The sequence below is a fragment of the Haliotis rubra genome, unplaced genomic scaffold, assembly GCF_003918875.1.
Source record: "Haliotis rubra isolate DU_JTF1 unplaced genomic scaffold, ASM391887v1 Scf454, whole genome shotgun sequence".
NCBI lineage: Eukaryota > Metazoa > Mollusca > Gastropoda > Lepetellida > Haliotidae > Haliotis > Haliotis rubra.
In genome coordinates this window covers 752,855-771,390 of record NW_025767140.1, presented here as the reverse complement: position 1 = coordinate 771,390, position 18,536 = coordinate 752,855, and the positions used below count along the sequence as shown (strand labels likewise).

At 39.5% G+C, this 18,536-nt stretch overlaps 1 protein-coding gene across 18 annotated transcripts in view; it reads right to left on the bottom strand.

Moving 5' to 3' along the window:
- Positions 1-9,804: 9,804 nt before the first annotated feature.
- LOC124289999 overlaps positions 9,805-18,536 on the bottom strand; it is a 35,671-nt gene continuing 26,939 nt past the window's right edge. The window contains exons 7-14 of one of the 18 annotated variants that reach the window (XM_046726662.1): positions 15,252-15,470; positions 14,211-14,492; positions 13,597-13,710; positions 13,235-13,259; positions 12,628-12,662; positions 10,829-12,127; positions 10,452-10,752; positions 9,805-10,406 (exon numbers count right to left, since the gene is read on the bottom strand). In XM_046726662.1, coding sequence (XP_046582618.1) covers positions 12,087-12,127; positions 12,628-12,662; positions 13,235-13,259; positions 13,597-13,710; positions 14,211-14,492; positions 15,252-15,470 — 716 coding nt within the window. In that variant the 3' untranslated portion in view covers positions 9,805-10,406; positions 10,452-10,752; positions 10,829-12,086. Of the gene's footprint in view, positions 10,753-10,828; positions 12,128-12,627; positions 12,663-13,234; positions 13,260-13,596; positions 13,711-14,210; positions 14,493-15,251; positions 15,471-18,536 lie in introns of all 18 variants that reach the window. The other 17 variants (XM_046726664.1, XM_046726673.1, XM_046726675.1 and 14 more) reach the window with 17 other exon arrangements.

Sequence of the window (18,536 nt, the reverse complement as noted above, 5' to 3'; positions counted from 1 at the left end):
TTGTGTTTCGGCTCAGTACACATGTCGGAGGGCGTTCACGTCCGTCATCTCTATCGTGAACAAAGAAGCAACGTTTCCTCCATGTATATAAATAGTCTAACAATACAGTGTCTCTCCACGTAACTACATCATTGGTTCTTCATGTATTCTAGATCATTCTATTGCAAACTGGACCTACCTCAATTGTCGTAGCATAGAATTTAGGTCATTCTAATTCAAAACTTCAATTACCTCGATTTGTTGTAGCATAGAATTTAGGCCATTTTAATTCAAAACTGCAATAACCACCTTTCTGTGGCATAAGATTTAGGTCATTCTAATTCAAAACTGCAATAACCCCCTTTCTGTGGCATAGGATTTAGGTCATTCTAATTCAAAACTGCACTTACCTCCATTGTTGTAGCATAAAATTTAGGTCATTCTAATTCAAAACTGCACTTACCCCCTTTCTGTGGCATAGGATTTAGGTCATTCTAATTCAAAACTGCACTTACCTCCTTTCTGTAGCATAGAATTTAGGTCATTCTAATTCAAAACTGCAATAACCCCCTTTCTGTGGCATATGATTTAGGTCATTCTAATTCAAAACTGCACTTACCTCCATTGTTGTAGCATAGGATTTAGGTCATTCTAATTCAAAACCGCACTTACCCCCTTTCTGTACCATAGAATTTAGGCCATTCTAATTCAAAACTGCAATAACCCCCTTTCTGTGGCACAGAATTTAGGTCATTCTAATTCAAAACTGCAGTTACCTCCATTGTTGTAGCATAGAATTTAGGTCATTCTAATTCCAAAATGCACTTACCCCCTTTCTGTGGCATAGGATTTAGGTCATTCTAATTCAAAACTGCACTTACCTCCATTGTTGTAGCATATAATTTGGGTCATTCTAATTACAAATTTGACCTATCTCCATTGTTGTAGCATATACTTTACGCCACTTTAATTACAAACTGGACCTACCTCCATTGCTTTAGCATATAATTTAGGTCACTCTTATCACAAACTTGACATAAAGCTCCATTGTTTTGGCGTATAATTTAGGTCACTTTAATTACAAACTGGACCTATCTCCATCGTTTTAGAATATAACTTAGGGCTCTCTAATTACGTAATGGACATAAACGTGCGAAAAATGCCATTATATATCTCTATGTTTATTTTTATTTGTTTGTTTGTTTGCTGTTTACCACCGCACTCAGCAACATTCCAGCTATATGACGGCAATCTCTAATAATCGAGTCTGGACCAGACAATCCAGTGATCAACAGCAAGAGCAGCTTCACTAAAGGCTTTATTGTAAATGTATCTCCTACCTCTGGGCTGATGACCAAGGTGTCATATTCATTTGATTCTGATTCAGTTTTTTTTTATATTCACTGCTGTTATGGATTCAGAATCTACAAAAAAGACAAAAGATTATCTTGCTGAATATAATCCTTATTCCCTGAATACCAAGGAAAACAGAATAAATTTGTTTTCAAAGACAGGTCGTTTGTTCTTTCAAGTACTCAGGTTTCCCATAGCCACTCTAAACTAGAGATGTAGATGTAAAATAGATGTAGATAAAGACCTATCAAGACTCTGTTTGTTTTCTACCCATCGAACTTGAGATCACGGTGGCAACGTGTAACCGTTCTGAAAAGTGCTGCCCTTAGACAAATGTTCAGAACAGACAACTGCTTTTTACATGTAAAGTGGACGCGCTCCTGAATGGTCATAGTTCATTACCTCTACTATTACAAGAAGACAGTGGTGTCATAATCAATTTAGTTTTACCCTAATTGGAAGCTTGGCAACTGATACACATAGGTGAATATTACCAGAAAACAATTGCTATGTTATCACATCTTACCAAATTCCTTTAGGGGATGGTTTTCAATCAACGTATGTGTATGTATCAGAGTGTGTTTGTGTGTCTTTAAATTACTTTCTGTCTACAAACTGTTTGAGCTTGTGTATTGCATGTATTAAAGCGAAACGAATAACATACAACTCTTCAAGTCTGATTAGGGTTTCAACACACCGTACAACTAAAGGCGACGACCAAGTGAAGAGAAATGTGTATTGTTCACTAACCAGCGCACTTCACAGCGCTTGACTAATAACGATCTCTTGAGTAGGTCCTGAGTAGGTCGGACTTGTCAATTGAACGCCCTGTCAAGACCCGGAAACAAAGTGAGTGAGTGAGTGAGTGACTGAGTTAGCGAGTGAGTAAATGGAAATGGGCTTCAAACATTGTTCCCATGTGGGGAATAGAACCACAGTCTTCGGCGTTACGAGGGAACGCTTTAACCACTAGGCCACCTCACTGGAAACCAAGCATGCAATACATTATATATAACGCTCGCTTCCTCCTCCTTGGAAACGTTCCTCTCTTCAACGAAATGACGTATAAACGTAATATTTATCACTGTGTAAATTAAACACACGGTCTGCCAATTATATGAAACAAATTGCGTGTAGATGTGTAAAGTCGAAGAATATCTCTGTTATTATTTGGCATGTTCGATTATGTGGAAAAGCTGGAGTGACAGTGATCTTGGACTTTTTAAAGTTACGGGAATCCCACCAGAACAGCATTGTGCTGACAAATCTGTGGTGAGAAGAGGGTTTGTACCTAGAGCACGCCTAAGTGATGTTACTCTACACAGTGAGTTGTGACGACCACGGTGACGGTGACGAATACGATGACGGTAACTTTGTGGCAACTACGACGACGGTGACGTTATGGTGCCTACATGGACTTGACGTTGTAATGACCGCAGTGCCGGTGAAGTTGTGACGTCTACAGTGACTTAGACAACAGTACATAATGTAAGCCGAGAAACAGGATATATACACAAGGATGTGATACTACAACCAGGAACACAATTATTTAAGAGCATTCATCGCAAACCTAGATGCGCACTAGGGAGAACGAGGAAGTAGCAGTAGTAGTCTCACTTTTCTTACTAAATAACATGACACGTTGTCAGGTCACGAGATATTTGATAAAATGTGGCCTTATAGAGACTCATTAAACACGTGTTTTATTCAGTTTTCAAAATTATCACGTAGGAACTGCAACATTACATTTTTCAGTAATTATATATGATGATATTTCATTGTCTGTTTGCTTGCGTACTGGTAGTTGGCTGCAATTGAAATTGGCTATTTCTAATAAACGTGCAGCCAATAAGATATATTGTTTATCTCAACGTAGGTGATCTGATTTGCAAGTGGGTACGCATTATCACGTGCTGTATCCATGGTACGTATGCACGTACACATTGTTCAATACGTACATTCCATGCGCTCTATGCATGCTCAAAACGTGCCATGTATTTCATTTCCTAACGAGGAAACAATTGTGGTCGTGACTTGATAAATAGAAAAGAAAACACAGGCGACGCTCACTGAACAACTTTAGGTAATCTTATACAGATTTACTTCTGGGGGAACACTACAGTGTGTGTGTGTGTGTGTGTGTGTGTGTGTGTGTGTGTGTGTGTGTGTGTGTGTGTGTGTGTGTGTGTGTGTGTGTGTGTGTGTGTGTGTGTGTGTGTGTGTGTGTGTGTGTGTGTGTGTGTGTGTGTGTGTGTGTCGGGGGCGGGGGGTTAATAATTCACACATGTTCAATGTATCTTGGGTTATATTTTACTCGAGGATGTTTGATTATGTATAACATGACTCCTTGACAGTATCACACCTCACTTTCAATCAGTCAAGACCCAGTTCTCACATCTCGTTAGCGTTTTCCAGTACACGGTACATGCACATCTGGGGCCGGATTCACTAAACTTCTAAGAATTTTCTTAGATTTATGCTTAAGTTTCCTTAAGAATTCTTAGCTGAGAATTTATCTTAAGTAGCAATCCACCAAGCCACTAAGCATAAATCTTAGCTGAGATATTTACAAAATTCTTAGAATTTTCTTAGTGAGAAACGCATGGGATTATGGGATACAAATTTATGCTAAGAATATTCTTAGATGACGTGTTGGAAATACCCGTATCTATTAATAGCATAGTTGAAGTTTAGTGAATCCGGCCCCTTGCGACATCTGCAAACAAGCAGGGACATAAAAAACTGGTCTGTTGTATTTTAACAACTAACAGGCTAAATTTAAATTATATTTGTTGATGTCGTTTCATATTTTTTACTGGCGTTTTCAATACTCAAGTTCACTTCACAGGTTTTTATGCTGATGTAATCTATGGTGTACAGCAACTGATATACAGTACATGTTATCAGGAAGTATACAATGTTTTCAGCGTGTTTTTTATCTCCAGCCATAAGATGGCGACCTTTGAAAAATGAAGCCAATACTAGTTAGTACAATTGACCCAAGTCAAATACACACTCGATAGCTCTGATTATAATGATTCCACGCTAGATGTATGGATGACTGGCGACTACTCGATGACGTTGTCGAAGTTTATGTTGTGAGTCTTTTATTCACCAGTTTTTGTTTTTCTATAAATGTGAGTTTTCTTTGCTTACATACATTTAAGATAAATGCGGAATAATCTTCCAACCAGTGTTTCACTCGTGGTATGTGTCATCTATGTCAAAAGTAAAAATGAAAGGGCAAGCCAACAAGCCCAATACAGACAGACACGCAGGAGTTAGGAGAAAAGCACCGCGCCATCTGTCGGAAGTAAACTGAGTCCTGATACTCAAACCCATTGCAACAAGACCTTATTTAGAGTACGTAGCAAGTTTTTTATCCAGGGAAATAATAAAACATCATCAAGAAATAGCGATTATAAAGAAACTGTAAGTTAGGTGAAAAGAGCATAAACGTCACATTCGAGGATATTTCAGCCGTTTTCACGAAAGTTTCAATGGCCATTTAATAAACTTTGACGGGGGTAGGTGTGTGTGTGTGTGTGTGTGGGGGGTTGATTCGCCTATGGGTTGCTTGTGCTGGTCAGGACGGGAATTGCTTCAGAGTGTTAACTGTTTTCCTTTGCCTCAGTTTTACATGGACTCTCTCCCAAGACACAGTGTGCCAACTGTGAGTCGGACAGGCAATATTTGGTTAACTTAAAACAGGACGACAGGCAGTGTAACCCAAATTATCATACAATGGCTAGCGTTCTCGACAGGATAAAGCCAACGGATATTTTCGGTATCCGTTTGGGTTATATACGGACATCGATGCAAATTAGAGAGGTCATATGCAGATTTTAGGGACTACAATTTTTAGGGACTACTTTCACAGTGTAAACAAACATGGCGTCATGACGGCCGCGGTTACGGTAGTGTCAGTACCAGAAAACTCATTTCTGTTAATGATGGATGGAGTGAATTACGAAGTGAAGATAGAATTCCATAGGCTTACGGAGATACAAAGTATTACAAACACGAGTTCCCCGACCGACTGGCAGTGTTAGCGGGGCGGTGGGGTAGCCTAGTGGTTAAAGCGTTGGCTAGTCACGCCGAAGACCCGGGTTCGAATCCCCACATGGGCACAATGTGTGCAGCCCATTTCAGGTGTCCCCCGCCGTGATGTTGCTGGAATATTGCTAAAAGCGGCGTAAAACCAAATTCAGGCAGGCAGTGTTAGCGGAATCCAGGTTTCGTACAGTACATTAAACTGTATTTGCTGTTGAAATGGTTAATCGCTAAATACAATATATTCCTTATACAGGATATCAATCAATCCAAAACACTCTCGCGTGATAACCTTTATTTACGTGTTTTAGTATAAAAACTTTGATAGTTTTTCCCGGTTTGTCTTTTGTTAGTTTGTTGTTTACCCCCTCACAAAGAAATAGTCCAGTTGTACGGCGGCGGTTTGTAAATAATTGAGTCTGGACCAAACAATTTAGTGATCAACAGCATGAGCATCGATTTACTCACCTGTGATACGATGATGTGTCAACCAAATCAGCGAGCGTGATCACCCGATCCAATTAGCCGCCTCTTACGACAAGCATGGGTTGCTGAAGACCAAGTCTAGCCCGAATCTTCATGGGTGACTTTAACACTTCTAACGCGGAGACGGGATCGAACATTCAACTCATCGGGCAACGCTCCATCCCGGGAGTCCTGGCAGTGATTATAACAACTAAAAGGCAAAAACTAATACGTAAGAACGAGTGAACATGTTGAAAGTGATGACTACGAATATGATGCAAGTTATAGGTGATAATCCTCCCCAGCAGTCCCTCTGCAGTTTGATAATACTGCTTCACGGATAAAGATGTGTTACTTTACACATTTCCTGATATAAGTACTGTACACTGCAAATCTTACTAAATTGTAATTATCGCACAAAACATTAAAATATGTAAACATTAGTATACGATTGGGATTGACATGGTTATATCTAGAAAAGGTAAAGGCTGAGGTAGTGCATAACCTTTTTGGGGGGAGAGAGAGATGGGGGTGGGGGGAGAGAGATGGGGTGGCGGCGGAGAGAATGAAATCTAGACAATTTGGCGTCATTATTGGGGTGTAAGATTAAACCATGCATGTGTGTAGGCCAGTTACTGTTAGCTGTTCATCTGCATGTTCTTGATCATCATACTGTACATGTGGTTATGATCTGGAATTTCTAGATCTTCAATCTCTTTACTTTAATTGCTTTTTTAATTACTCTTTTTTAATGAAGTTAAAATATGGACTTACTCGTAGGACGTCTTTTTACATTTACCAAAAGCACCATGTAATGTGACTGAAATTGTAATTTTAAAAAGCATCTAAAAAAAGTGCTTGATGTAAAATTCAATAAAGCAGGCCCATCAAAAAGCAAAGTGTTCTCCACATCAGTTGTAAAGATTTCACACACTCTGACGGATCAACCCTACATCACGCGGGACATCGTCATGAGATCTCGTGGTTCCGATATCCTACAGATCTCGTTCCTGGTGGCTCCAGGATCCTGTTCCTCAAAGCTGTGTTAAGTTTAGTAACAAGATTGTCCTACGTAAGAGAGTAATGAGTGTCCTGCTCTATCATAGTTTGGGAGTTGGTAGAGATCATGTGTTCTCAACGTTATTTGGCACTGTTGGTCAGCCTCACATAGTAAACGAAAAACAAATGTTCCTGGTATCATGTAACAGAACATCTTAGCCTATGAACACATGTTTTCATCATCTGTCACAGGACTTCTGTAACGGGGAGATGACAGTGTAATTTGATAACTGATGTTAGTTTACATGTTGAACAGTCCCAGTATCTACATTCAGCTGTAATCTAGCTTCAACCCGTCTCATATTGAAGTTAAACATATCGCTCTTCACCTTCAAACAATCAACAACAACGGCTCGATACCAAGTAACGTTCAGTATTTCCAAACAGAACAATGGGCTGCATTGCCCGCATACTACAAGTCTGATTTGTATCCTTGTCTTTGCTAATCTCGGTGTATATGTGCCAGTACGATACAGAACCTTGGCTTCATATAAGAGTTTCCTCTGTGACAAGATATTTTCTCTAATGTGACAGTTTAAGTCGCCCCTCACAAATGGTTTTAGATTGCGAATCAGGTCCATCGTCCCATTAAAACTAACTTTTCAGCATATTTTGATTGATATATATTCATGGTAATGCTAATAATTATTATATATATCGCTGAATTTTCGTTCCCTTTTGACAACAACGTGATTGGAAAGATACAGGAAAAGTATGTTAAATATGCGGAAGTCGCCTTTGAAATGTTTCGCTTGCATCCCAAGTACACTCGTCAGACTCCCCATTGTTCTCGGTGCCCCTTGGCCAGATCAGGAGAGTGCCCGGGTTCTCCACCGGGGGCACAGCCTTTCTGACACTCTGGGTGATGCAGAAGGCTGCAGTGTTGAGGAGCCTTCATATTCTCCGGAAAGGGCTGTTCGACTAGGCAGCGTTCCCTGAGAGAGGTCCCATTCGCTGTGTGGGCTGCGTGAAGTAGGGGGCAAGGGCCCTGAGCTGATGATGAGCATTACCAGCCTGACTGTGCCAGGATCACCCGAACCCTCTCTGCTGCATAATGATTTAATCTGTAAAGCATAAAGTACTGGATTTGTACACCGACAAGTTTCCACATACGGTGCTCAACGGCACTGACTATTATTAGCCCGGATAACCCTAGCTGCCTGTAAGGCGCTAGACTGTTAATAGTCTCATGACTTATCCAACCGGGTACCCATGAAATTACAAATTATAATGTAACAGGATATGAGTTGCTAAGTGGTTGGTTGTTGTTTAACGCCACACTCAACAATATTCCAGCTAAATGGCGGCGTTCTGTAAATAAGCGAGTCTAGAACAGACAACCCAGTGATCAACAGCATGAGCTTCGACCTTTGTAACTTGGGTGCGATTCCATGTGTCAACCAAGTCAGCGAGCCTGACAACCCGATCCCATTAGTTTCCTCTTACGACTAGCATGGGTTACTGAAGGTACATTCTAGCCCAGATCAGGTTATCAGAAAACATAACTCGGTGAATATGTACATCGTACCTGACAGCATCGACACCTGTTAATAATATCAATCACTGGATTGTCTAGTCCGATATTCAAAGGCCGCCGTCAGAAATGTTAGACCAAACATCAATGGAATATTTATTTACTGTCAGACAACAAGAAAAAGGACACGTGTTACTTCCCCAATGAGTGAGTCTTCTACTGATAACGGATGCAGTAAGACTGTACCATATTACACTCACATGTGGTATACTAAGTAACTGGATCATACACTTGACCTGAGTAGCGTGTATCATCAAACATCGAGGTTTCAGGGATATATATATAGTTACAATCTCGTAACGGAAACGCACTGAAACTCCGCAGTGGATGCACACTGCATAATGTAGTGCAGTACAATGTATAAAGTTAAGAAAGTAAGAATATTTATGGATAACAACTTCTTTATTATATATGATGCGACGTTTCGGTATGGATTCTTATACCGTTGTCAAGCAAGAGTGACAACGGTATAAGAATCCATACCGAAAACGTCGCATCATATATAATAAAGAAGTTGTTATCCATAAATATTCTTACTTTCTTATTAGTCACCAACTTCTAAATGCCAATCAAACAGATCAATGTATAAAGTTGCAGCAAGATGTTTACGCCGCGTTTGCTATGTTCCAATCCACTGAGATGGATGGGAAACCAGAACTGGATGTAACATGTTCACCCATGATGTGGCTCAAATCCGGGTCCGTTGACGTGAGGGCCTATCACTGTGTACACGACCCACCGCGGTCATCAACCTTGGTAGATAACAGCTCGTAGCCACAGTTGTCAACTCTACTGTATACACACATCGGCAGGGAAAGATACGAACACCTACGCGCGCGCGCGCGTGTGCGTGTGTGTGCCTGTGTGTGCGTGTGTGTGTGCGCGCGCGCGTATGTTTGTGTGTTTGCTTTGAAATGTAACAAAGCAAGTTACCCCAAAAGACCTAAGTTTGCCATGACATGTGGTAATAACATTTGCTTAAACGGTGTGGTATTGTCCGAAACAGTTTCCCCGGCAATAACGTTTGGAGGAAGCCATGTCCACTTCTGACTGGCCATTGCCTTGTGGGCACCTGGAGATGTTTTACTAGAGGTGATGTTACATGCACGGTGGGTACGTCAGGTTATATTAGAAAACTTACACCAGCAGTGGCGCACTCTTCGCGACTATAATGTCTCGGCCGTACTGTGCACTGACCCTTCCATGGACAATATATAGTGGCATTGTGGCAGACATACGGCATTACCATCACGATCAGAACAGAAACCTTCTTTTAGAAAATCAATTACATCAAGTGCAATTTCAAGTCAAGAACAAAAAATATATTCGACCAGTGAGCAAATAAGAACATAAAGTTTCCAGTTGATCCAAGTTTAATAAAAGCTTCAAATTACAGTGTAATATGAGCATGGGAAAACAAAACACTGGCTACAATTGTTTTTATATAAAGTCATTATTGAAATAAGCATTGCGTTGATGTAACAGCACGTTAAGAAACAGGTATAGGGAAGGCATACTATTACGCAAAGCAAAGTCCAAATATCAGTTCATCTTGATTACACATTGAAAGACTGTCAGTGGAGGTCCGTCACGCTTCAAGTGGTATGTCGAACACTGGATTGAATATCACAGTTATATCTTTCATGTAACGAAACATAATTTATGGATATAAAAAGCCAAATCATATTATCTGGAAATATAAACTAACCAAATGAGGGTTATTTAAACAGTTACCGACGCTGGGGTACCTGTAAACGAAAATGGCTTGTTTGAGTTGATGCACACTTTTCAACAGAAGCCCCTTTCTCTAAGTTTTTTACATAAGTATGAAGTTATTACTTTAACAAAAGTCAATATGCACCTTTGGAATACCTTTCAGTACTATGGTCTCTGAAACAACTGACTAGTATGATATGACCTTCAGTACTATGGTCTCAGGCACAACTGACTAGTATGGTATGACCTTCAGTACTATGGTCCCTGGCACAACTGACTAGTATGATATGACCTTCAGTACTATGGTCTCTGCCACAACTGTTTAGTATGGTATGACTTTCAGTACTATGGTCTCTGGCACAACTGACTAGTATGGTATGACCTTCAGTACTATGGTCCCTGGCACAACTGACTAGTATGGTATGACCTTCAGTACTATGGTCTCTGGCACAACTGACTAGTATGGTATGACCTTCAGTACTATGGTCTCTGGCACAACTAACTAGTATGGTATGACCTTCAGTACTATGGTCTCTGGCACAACTAACTAGTATGGTATGACCTTCAGTACTATGGTCTCTGGCACAACTGACCTATGACCTTAGTACTATGTCTCTGGTCTCACAGTACTAGTATGGTGACCTCTACTATGGTCTCTGCACAACTAACTAGTATGGTATGACCTTCAGTACTATGGTCTCTGCCACAACTGACTAGTATGATATGACCTTCAGTACTATGGTCTCTGCCACAACTAACTAGTATGGTATGACCTTCAGTACTATGGTCTCTGGCACAACTAACTAGTATGGTATGACCTTCAGTACTATGGTCTCTGGCACAACTGACTAGTATGATATGACCTTCAGTACTATGGTCTCTGCCACAACTGACTAGTATGATATGACCTTCAGTACTATGGTCTCTGGCACAACTGACTAGTATGATATGACCTTCAGTACTATGGTCTCTGCCACAACTGACTAGTATGGTATGACCTTCAGTACTATGGTCACTGGCACAACTGACTAGTATGGTATGACCTTCAGTACTCTGGTCTCTGCCACAACTGACTAGTATGGTATGACCTTCAGTACTATGGTCTCTGCCACAACTGACTAGTATGATATGACCTTCAGTGCGAATACATGGACAGAAACACCTTATTGTTCTCAACGGAAATCTATAAATACTAAAAGAACGTAATAACTGAAAAATAATGAAAACTAAACATACCAGTTATACATTTATTGTGAAACCAAGAAATAAAACAGCAAATCAAAGAGAAGGCAATATGAGAACAGAAAGATGTGACAGGAATTTCGTCCCTGTGTGTAGAACTACCAGTCATCTAGCGATCTTTACGTGCAAGAGCCACATAATAAGAAGAAAAGTTTGTCGGGAGTAAAATTAATATTTAGCACAAATGGTAAAAGTCAATATAAAATGAAAACAAAATACGCGATGTAGATACAAATTTCACGTACAGTGAGAAAAGGGAAATAGTGTACTATATCTTCACGCCATATTGATACAATCAGACAAGACAATCCTTACATTTATTCTCAAACCGAAAACCACCTTACAGAGAACAAACGAAATTGTCACTGTGACATCGTGTGAGTGAGCCATAATGGCTACGCTTTGAAAATATTATATTTTCTTTCAAATGCTAGCATTCCAAGAACTAAGATTTAAAAACAAACATTTTCAAAAGAAGTCTTTGCTAAAAGCAGACTCCGTGGTACTCTTATGACTTCATCATAACATAGCGAGTTAATGACATACTACCAAAGAGGGCGATACCATATGCTCGCCTAAAGGTGAGCGAACTACCCCCAACGGGGCAACCATCACAGGTCAACACGTTGACCCATCAACCAAGATACATCCTTCTATGGCCATCTCATAATTGTCCTCCTGGTTCTCAAGCGTTTTCGTAAATGTCAGATGGTGGAACTCCTTTTACTGCAAAAAAGAACAATAGTCTCACATATTACTCCTGACACATCGTAGACACGTTGTACCAAAGGTAAAACTGACCAGCGTTGTATAGTAAAGTCGAACTTGGTCTAGACTAATCATATGCCGCTATGATAATACTCTCATGCAATAGCACTACCCAATTACAGTATCTCTATAAACTGTAGACAGGAAACAGGTTATGGAAGATACGAGGCGTCCATATCCACGGAACCTTCACCAACACAAAATATACCACATTTCATTGATCACATATATTGACTAAGGAGTGAGTGAGTATAGTTTTACGCCGCTTTTAGCAATATTCCAGCAATATAACGGCGGGGGAACACCAGAAATGGCTTCACACACTGTACCCATATGGGGTATCGAACACGGGTCTTCCGCGTGACGAGCGAACGTTTTAACCACTAGGCTGACCCACCGCCCCATTCGACTAAGGAAAGCCTCTGCAGCGGTTCATATGAAATACAATACCCACATACCTGGTTCCGGCGTGGTGAGCAGGGGAAGCATTTTCCTGAAAAAAACAACAACATATTGCCTGCAGCTAAATGGTGATACAATAGCTAGATACAATAGCTGGATAGTACAGAATAGTTGGATACTTTTATTCAGTTTGTTTGTTTGTTTATGCCACACCGAGTGAGTGAGTGAGTTTAGTTTTACGCCGCACTTAGCAATATTCCAGCTATACGGCGGCGGTCTGTAAATACTTGAGATTGAACTAGACAATCCAGTGATCAACCGCATGAGCATCAATCTACGCAGCTGGGATACGAAGACATGTGTCAATCAAGTCAGCGAGTCTGATCACCCGATTGCGTTAATCGCCTCTTACAACCGACACAGGTTGTTGAAGACCAATTCTAACCCAGATCTTCACCTGGCACCATTTTTTCAGGAGATATAAGTAAACGAACTGGCCCAAAACTGGCGTCTTTACGATCATACAATAAACATTTTGAATTTAGACGAATACTAAACCTGACGCGTTAAAGCATAAGAAATCCATATAGCGTAAATATCAACCATTGCCTGTGTCACAGATATATGTTAAAACAATCTGCAGAAGGTAAGGAAGAGGCTCACGTTGGTTGGTTTCCGCGCCGCTCTTCTGAAAGGAGAAAAGAATGTCATGTCACCGTAGATGAAACAGAAAGGTACAGGTATTCTAACAACAGGTATTGCAAAAACCCACTGTAACACTTAGTTGTTGCCACCAATATAAGTCAAAACAATAGTTTAAATACAAACAACATTTCTTGATAAGCAACAGTGATTATTCCACATTTAACGTCCAGTATGTTTGCTTTCTGATAATGCAATGTGAATACCAGGTTAAATAAACATCTATAACTACATATAAGTTAAAAGTGATATAGTCAATATAAATCGAAATGCTAGTGTATGTGTGTGTGACATTGATGCGTTTCATCAGCTGCATACTGTACCTCTCCGAGCTACGTGGAGTAATCCACTAAGAACACCGACCACGCCCATCAAGCACACCAACAGAAGAGACAACACGCTGGCAACGACTGTGACCGTCCGCTTGTCCCCCTCAACTATAGACAGTATATGGAGAAGTGTTATGACTCGCTAGATGTTCTCTTTGATAAGCGAGATACATGTAGTTGAATGTTAACACTACACATGTAATATAGTGACTTCCAGACACCAGGCAGATTGTGTCAGTCGGTGGAGGAGTGATTCATAACATGAAACATTTTGTGCTGAGCGAACCGAGGTATTTAATCAAACCCTGCAGAATTTCAGTGGGATATGTATGTAAATGAATGCTATGTATGAAAAGTAAACTATATAGCTGTGTATGTAACATTGATATACATATCCCAGCATACGAGCATATAGGAGGGGGACACCATAAATGGTTTCACACATTGTGTGAAATCATTGAAGTCGAACCCGGGTCTTCGGAGTGACAAACGAACGCCTTATCCTCTAGTCTACCTTAACTCAGATAGATAGATAGATAGATAGATAGAAATTGATAGGGAAAACAATTACAATCCAGATCACTAGATTCAGCAGTCTGCATTCTTACCATACACATCCAAAGTTATTGTGCAAGAACCATTGCCCTCGCGTGTTTCATTGGAGCAGTCGTCGACCATTGTATTGTAGGCGGTACAGGTGTAGCCTCCCTTGTCTACCATCCCAATATCTCCCAGGTCCCACGTGTCAGAGTTCGTGTTTCCAATGACTTCACCGTGTCTTGTCCAGGTGATGTAAGAAAACCCGGGGACGGCATTAACTGAACATTTCAGGCTTACTCTGGTGCCAAGTGGATGAGAAACCTTCTGGTCGCACGTCACCTCTGGCTCGTCTGTAAACATTCACATTCAAATCTCATCTTTGTTCTCGCTTCTGTTAAACAAGGATCTGAGGATATCCCATTGCTCTTCACAACAGCATATTCTATTTCCAAGATCAGGGGAGAGTGTTTTCAAATGATGCAACCTCGAAGCAGTCAACACTGGTATTACAAAGGACGGTCACTCGCATCAATGGGCTAAACATGTGACTTTCAAAGACAGGATAAGTACTGCTAGGTCATATCGGCCATCTCTATCACACAAGAATTCCAGTTTGTTCAGTTTTCAAAGTTTGAACAACATTTCATAGAATGCAGACTGGAGTGGATGTCGCCAATTTGTAGGACTGTAAAGCTCCAGAAAGCTTAATAATAAAATGGCCACTTCATGTAAGTCATTTTGTGTTTAGAATAAGGTTAGCGAAAGCCTGTCATGACTCGTAATGGGACGACCTTAAGTCTGTCTGTGGCGATAGCGAAAGTTAAGATCACATGATAATATGTATCTGTAAAATATAATGGTTTTTTTAATATGTGAAATTCGCAGACTAGGATGTCTGATTCCTCATTGCTAAAAATACGTTTAGTTCCAGTTACCTAGAGGCATGGTGCCAATTTAGACTTGTATGTGGTAGGTGTTTGAACTTCAGCTAATCCTGCAGAACGTGCACGGAAAGAATGCTGCCATGATTGTTTGTAATCATTGAACGTATTTTTATTCTTCAATTTGTTAACAACATTCACCGGAGCTCACAGATCGATACTACATACGTAAGACTTCAAGCTTCATCAAAGTATTTGCCATTTTCTGCGAGAACCCCACGTAGTTAGCAGATGTTGTAACATTGTATAACTGCGAGTGGTTTCCGGACACCTTCCCATCATCACTGAGGATCTGCCATGTGTAATTGTTAGAGTTGGTATCAGAACAGTTGGGTGAGTGTAGACTGATGTTAGACCCTGTCATCACAAGAACCGTCCAGTTGGCATCTGAAATTACCAGAAATAGATTCTGACATTTTAAATATATAGTGATGTGTTCGATTCAGTGAGGTTAGAGTCCAGCACTTTTCTGTCCACGATTACTGTATCGTTTACCATTCAGATGTATCGTTTACCATTCAGATGTATCGTTTACTATTCAGATGTATCGTTTACTATTCAGATGTATCGTTTACCATTCAGTCAGATGTATCGTTTACTATTCAGATGTATCGTTTACCATTCAGATGTATCGTTTACTATTCAGATGTATCGTTAACAATTCAGATGTATCGTTTACCATTCAGATGTATCGTTTACCATTCAGATGTATCGTTTACTATTCAGATGTATCGTTTACCATTCAGTCAGATGTATCGTTTACTATTCAGATGTATCGTTTACTATTCAGATGTATCGTTTACCATTCAGATGTATCGTTTACTATTCAGATGTATCGGTAACCATTCAGATGTATCGTTTACCATTCAGATGTATCGTTTACTATTCAGATGTATCGTTTACCATTCAGTCAGATGTATCGTTTACCATTCAGATGTATCGTTTACCATTCAGATGTATCGTTTACCATTCAGATGTATCGTTTACAATTCAGATGTATCGTTTACTATTCAGATGTATCGTTACCCATACAGATGTATCGTTTACTATTCAGATGTATCGTTTACTATTCAGATGTATCGTTTACCATTCAGATGTATCGTTTACTATTCAGATGTATCGGTTACCATTCAGATGTATCGTTTACCATTCAGATGTATCGTTTACTATTCAGATGTATCGTTTACCATTCAGTCAGATGTATCGTTTACTATTCAGATGTATCGTTTACCATTCAGATGTATCGTTTACCATTCAGATGTATCGTTTACTATTCAGATGTATCGTTTACCATTCAGATGTATCGTTTACAATTCAGGTGTATCGTTTACTATTCAGATGTATCGTTTACTATTCAGATGTATCGTTTACCATTCAGATGTATCGTTTACTATTCAGATGTATCGGTTACCATTCAGATGTATCGTTTACCATTCAGATGTATCGTTTACTATTCAGATGTATCGTTTACCATTCAGTCAGATGTATCGTTTACTATTCAGATGTATCGTTTACCATTCAGATGTATCGTTCCCCATTCAGATGTATCGTTTACCATTCAGATGTATCGTTTACCATTCAGATGTATCGTTTACAATTCAGATGTATCGTTTACCATTCAGATGTATCGTTTACTATTCAGATGTATCGGTTACCATTCAGATGTATCGTTTACCATTCAGATGTATCGTTTACTATTCAGGTGTATCGTTTACCATTCAGTCAGATGTATCGTTTACTATTCAGATGTATCGTTTACTATTCAGATGTATCGTTTACCATTCAGATGTATCGTTTACCATTCAGATGTATCGTTCCCCATACAGATGTATCGTTTACTATTCAGATGTATCGTTTACAATTCAGATGTATCGTTTACCATTCAGATGTATCGTTTACCATTCAGATGTATCGTTTACCATTCAGATGTATCGTTTACCATTCAGATGTATCGTTTACTATTCAGATGTATCGTTCCCCATACAGATGTATCGTTTACTATTCAGATGTATCGTTTACTATTCAGATGTATCGTTTACAATTCAGATGTATCGTTTACCATTCAGATGTATCGTTTACTATTCAGATGTATCGTTTACTATTCAGATGTATCGTTTACCATTCAGATGTATCGTTTACTTTTCAGATGTATCGTTTACCATTCAGATGTATCGTTTACCATACAGATGTATCGCACGGTCTATCTTCACAGTGTTTAAAATGGCATTAAATAGGAAAATGTTTGCCGCACAGAAGTTGTAACAGGGACGTTTGACACGACAGCCAGTTGCACCTGTCAAAATTTATAGAGGATAAATGGTGTCACATAAACGCTGCTTTTTAACGGGGCTCAGGATGGTCCGTACAAATGGCTTTCTTCAAAGTTCGTGAAATATTCGTTCATCAATGGTTTAGAAAAAAATATTTATTTATTAACATTTAACAAGTTATTACAAATGGCTAAATGTAATTTAAAAGAAATACCGTGAATCGTATCATTTCATAAAGTTTAGAGGCGAACATAATATATAACCTTTTCGCGTACGCCTGGTGTCATCTCTAAAGAATATTTATCCTAATACGTTTCAGCAATAGTTTTGTCGCTACTACGATCAATAGAATTCATTTCAGAGGATGACGAGGCTGAAATTTCTCAAGCGATATCGTATTTGTAAGTGGTGTGACGATTCATCGATATGCATCGATCCATAGGCTTCCCATACAGCGAATCGATACAAAGTTTTACATTGTCGTATATCCCGAAACGATACTTCAAATGGGCTACGATACATCGATGTTTAACTTGAATATTGCCGAATCGCGATATCTGTCAAGACAGACTTACTTTTGTTTCATGATTAAAATATATGCTGACTTATTTTCCCTTCATATGTGTCTCGAACATTAATTCTTGCGTCAGGGACTCTGTCAAACATAGCGCTTGCATTTTATTAACATTCACAGTATAAACCTAATTATCTCACTTCCGAATGAACAAGGAAAAACGCTGGCTGAATTTGACGCAATATTTTAAAATGTTTTGTTTTGATCTTAAGGTGTTTATTAGTTGGAGTTAGAATTAAAGATTTTAGTATCGTATAGCATCGCCACTATTGTATCGGAATTCATATCGCATCGCAGTGCACAATACTTTGGCAATATATCGTCGTGACAAGAAGTTTAGTATCGTGATTTATTACCCAAGTGGTCAACGTATGGGTAGTTGCATACTAATCTCGTATGTCACACGAGTGTCGTATCGCGTTGACCTGTGTCGTAAAGACTTGACCTGAGATTCTAACGATTTGATTGGATAACCGATGGCCTCTCAATTAGGTCACATTCTGACGTAACTATTTTTTCATACAAACACGTGCATTCATTCATTCTACAACTTAAATGCATTGTGGGAATGTAAACATCGCGAACGTTGCCGTGTCGCTGTTTAATTGT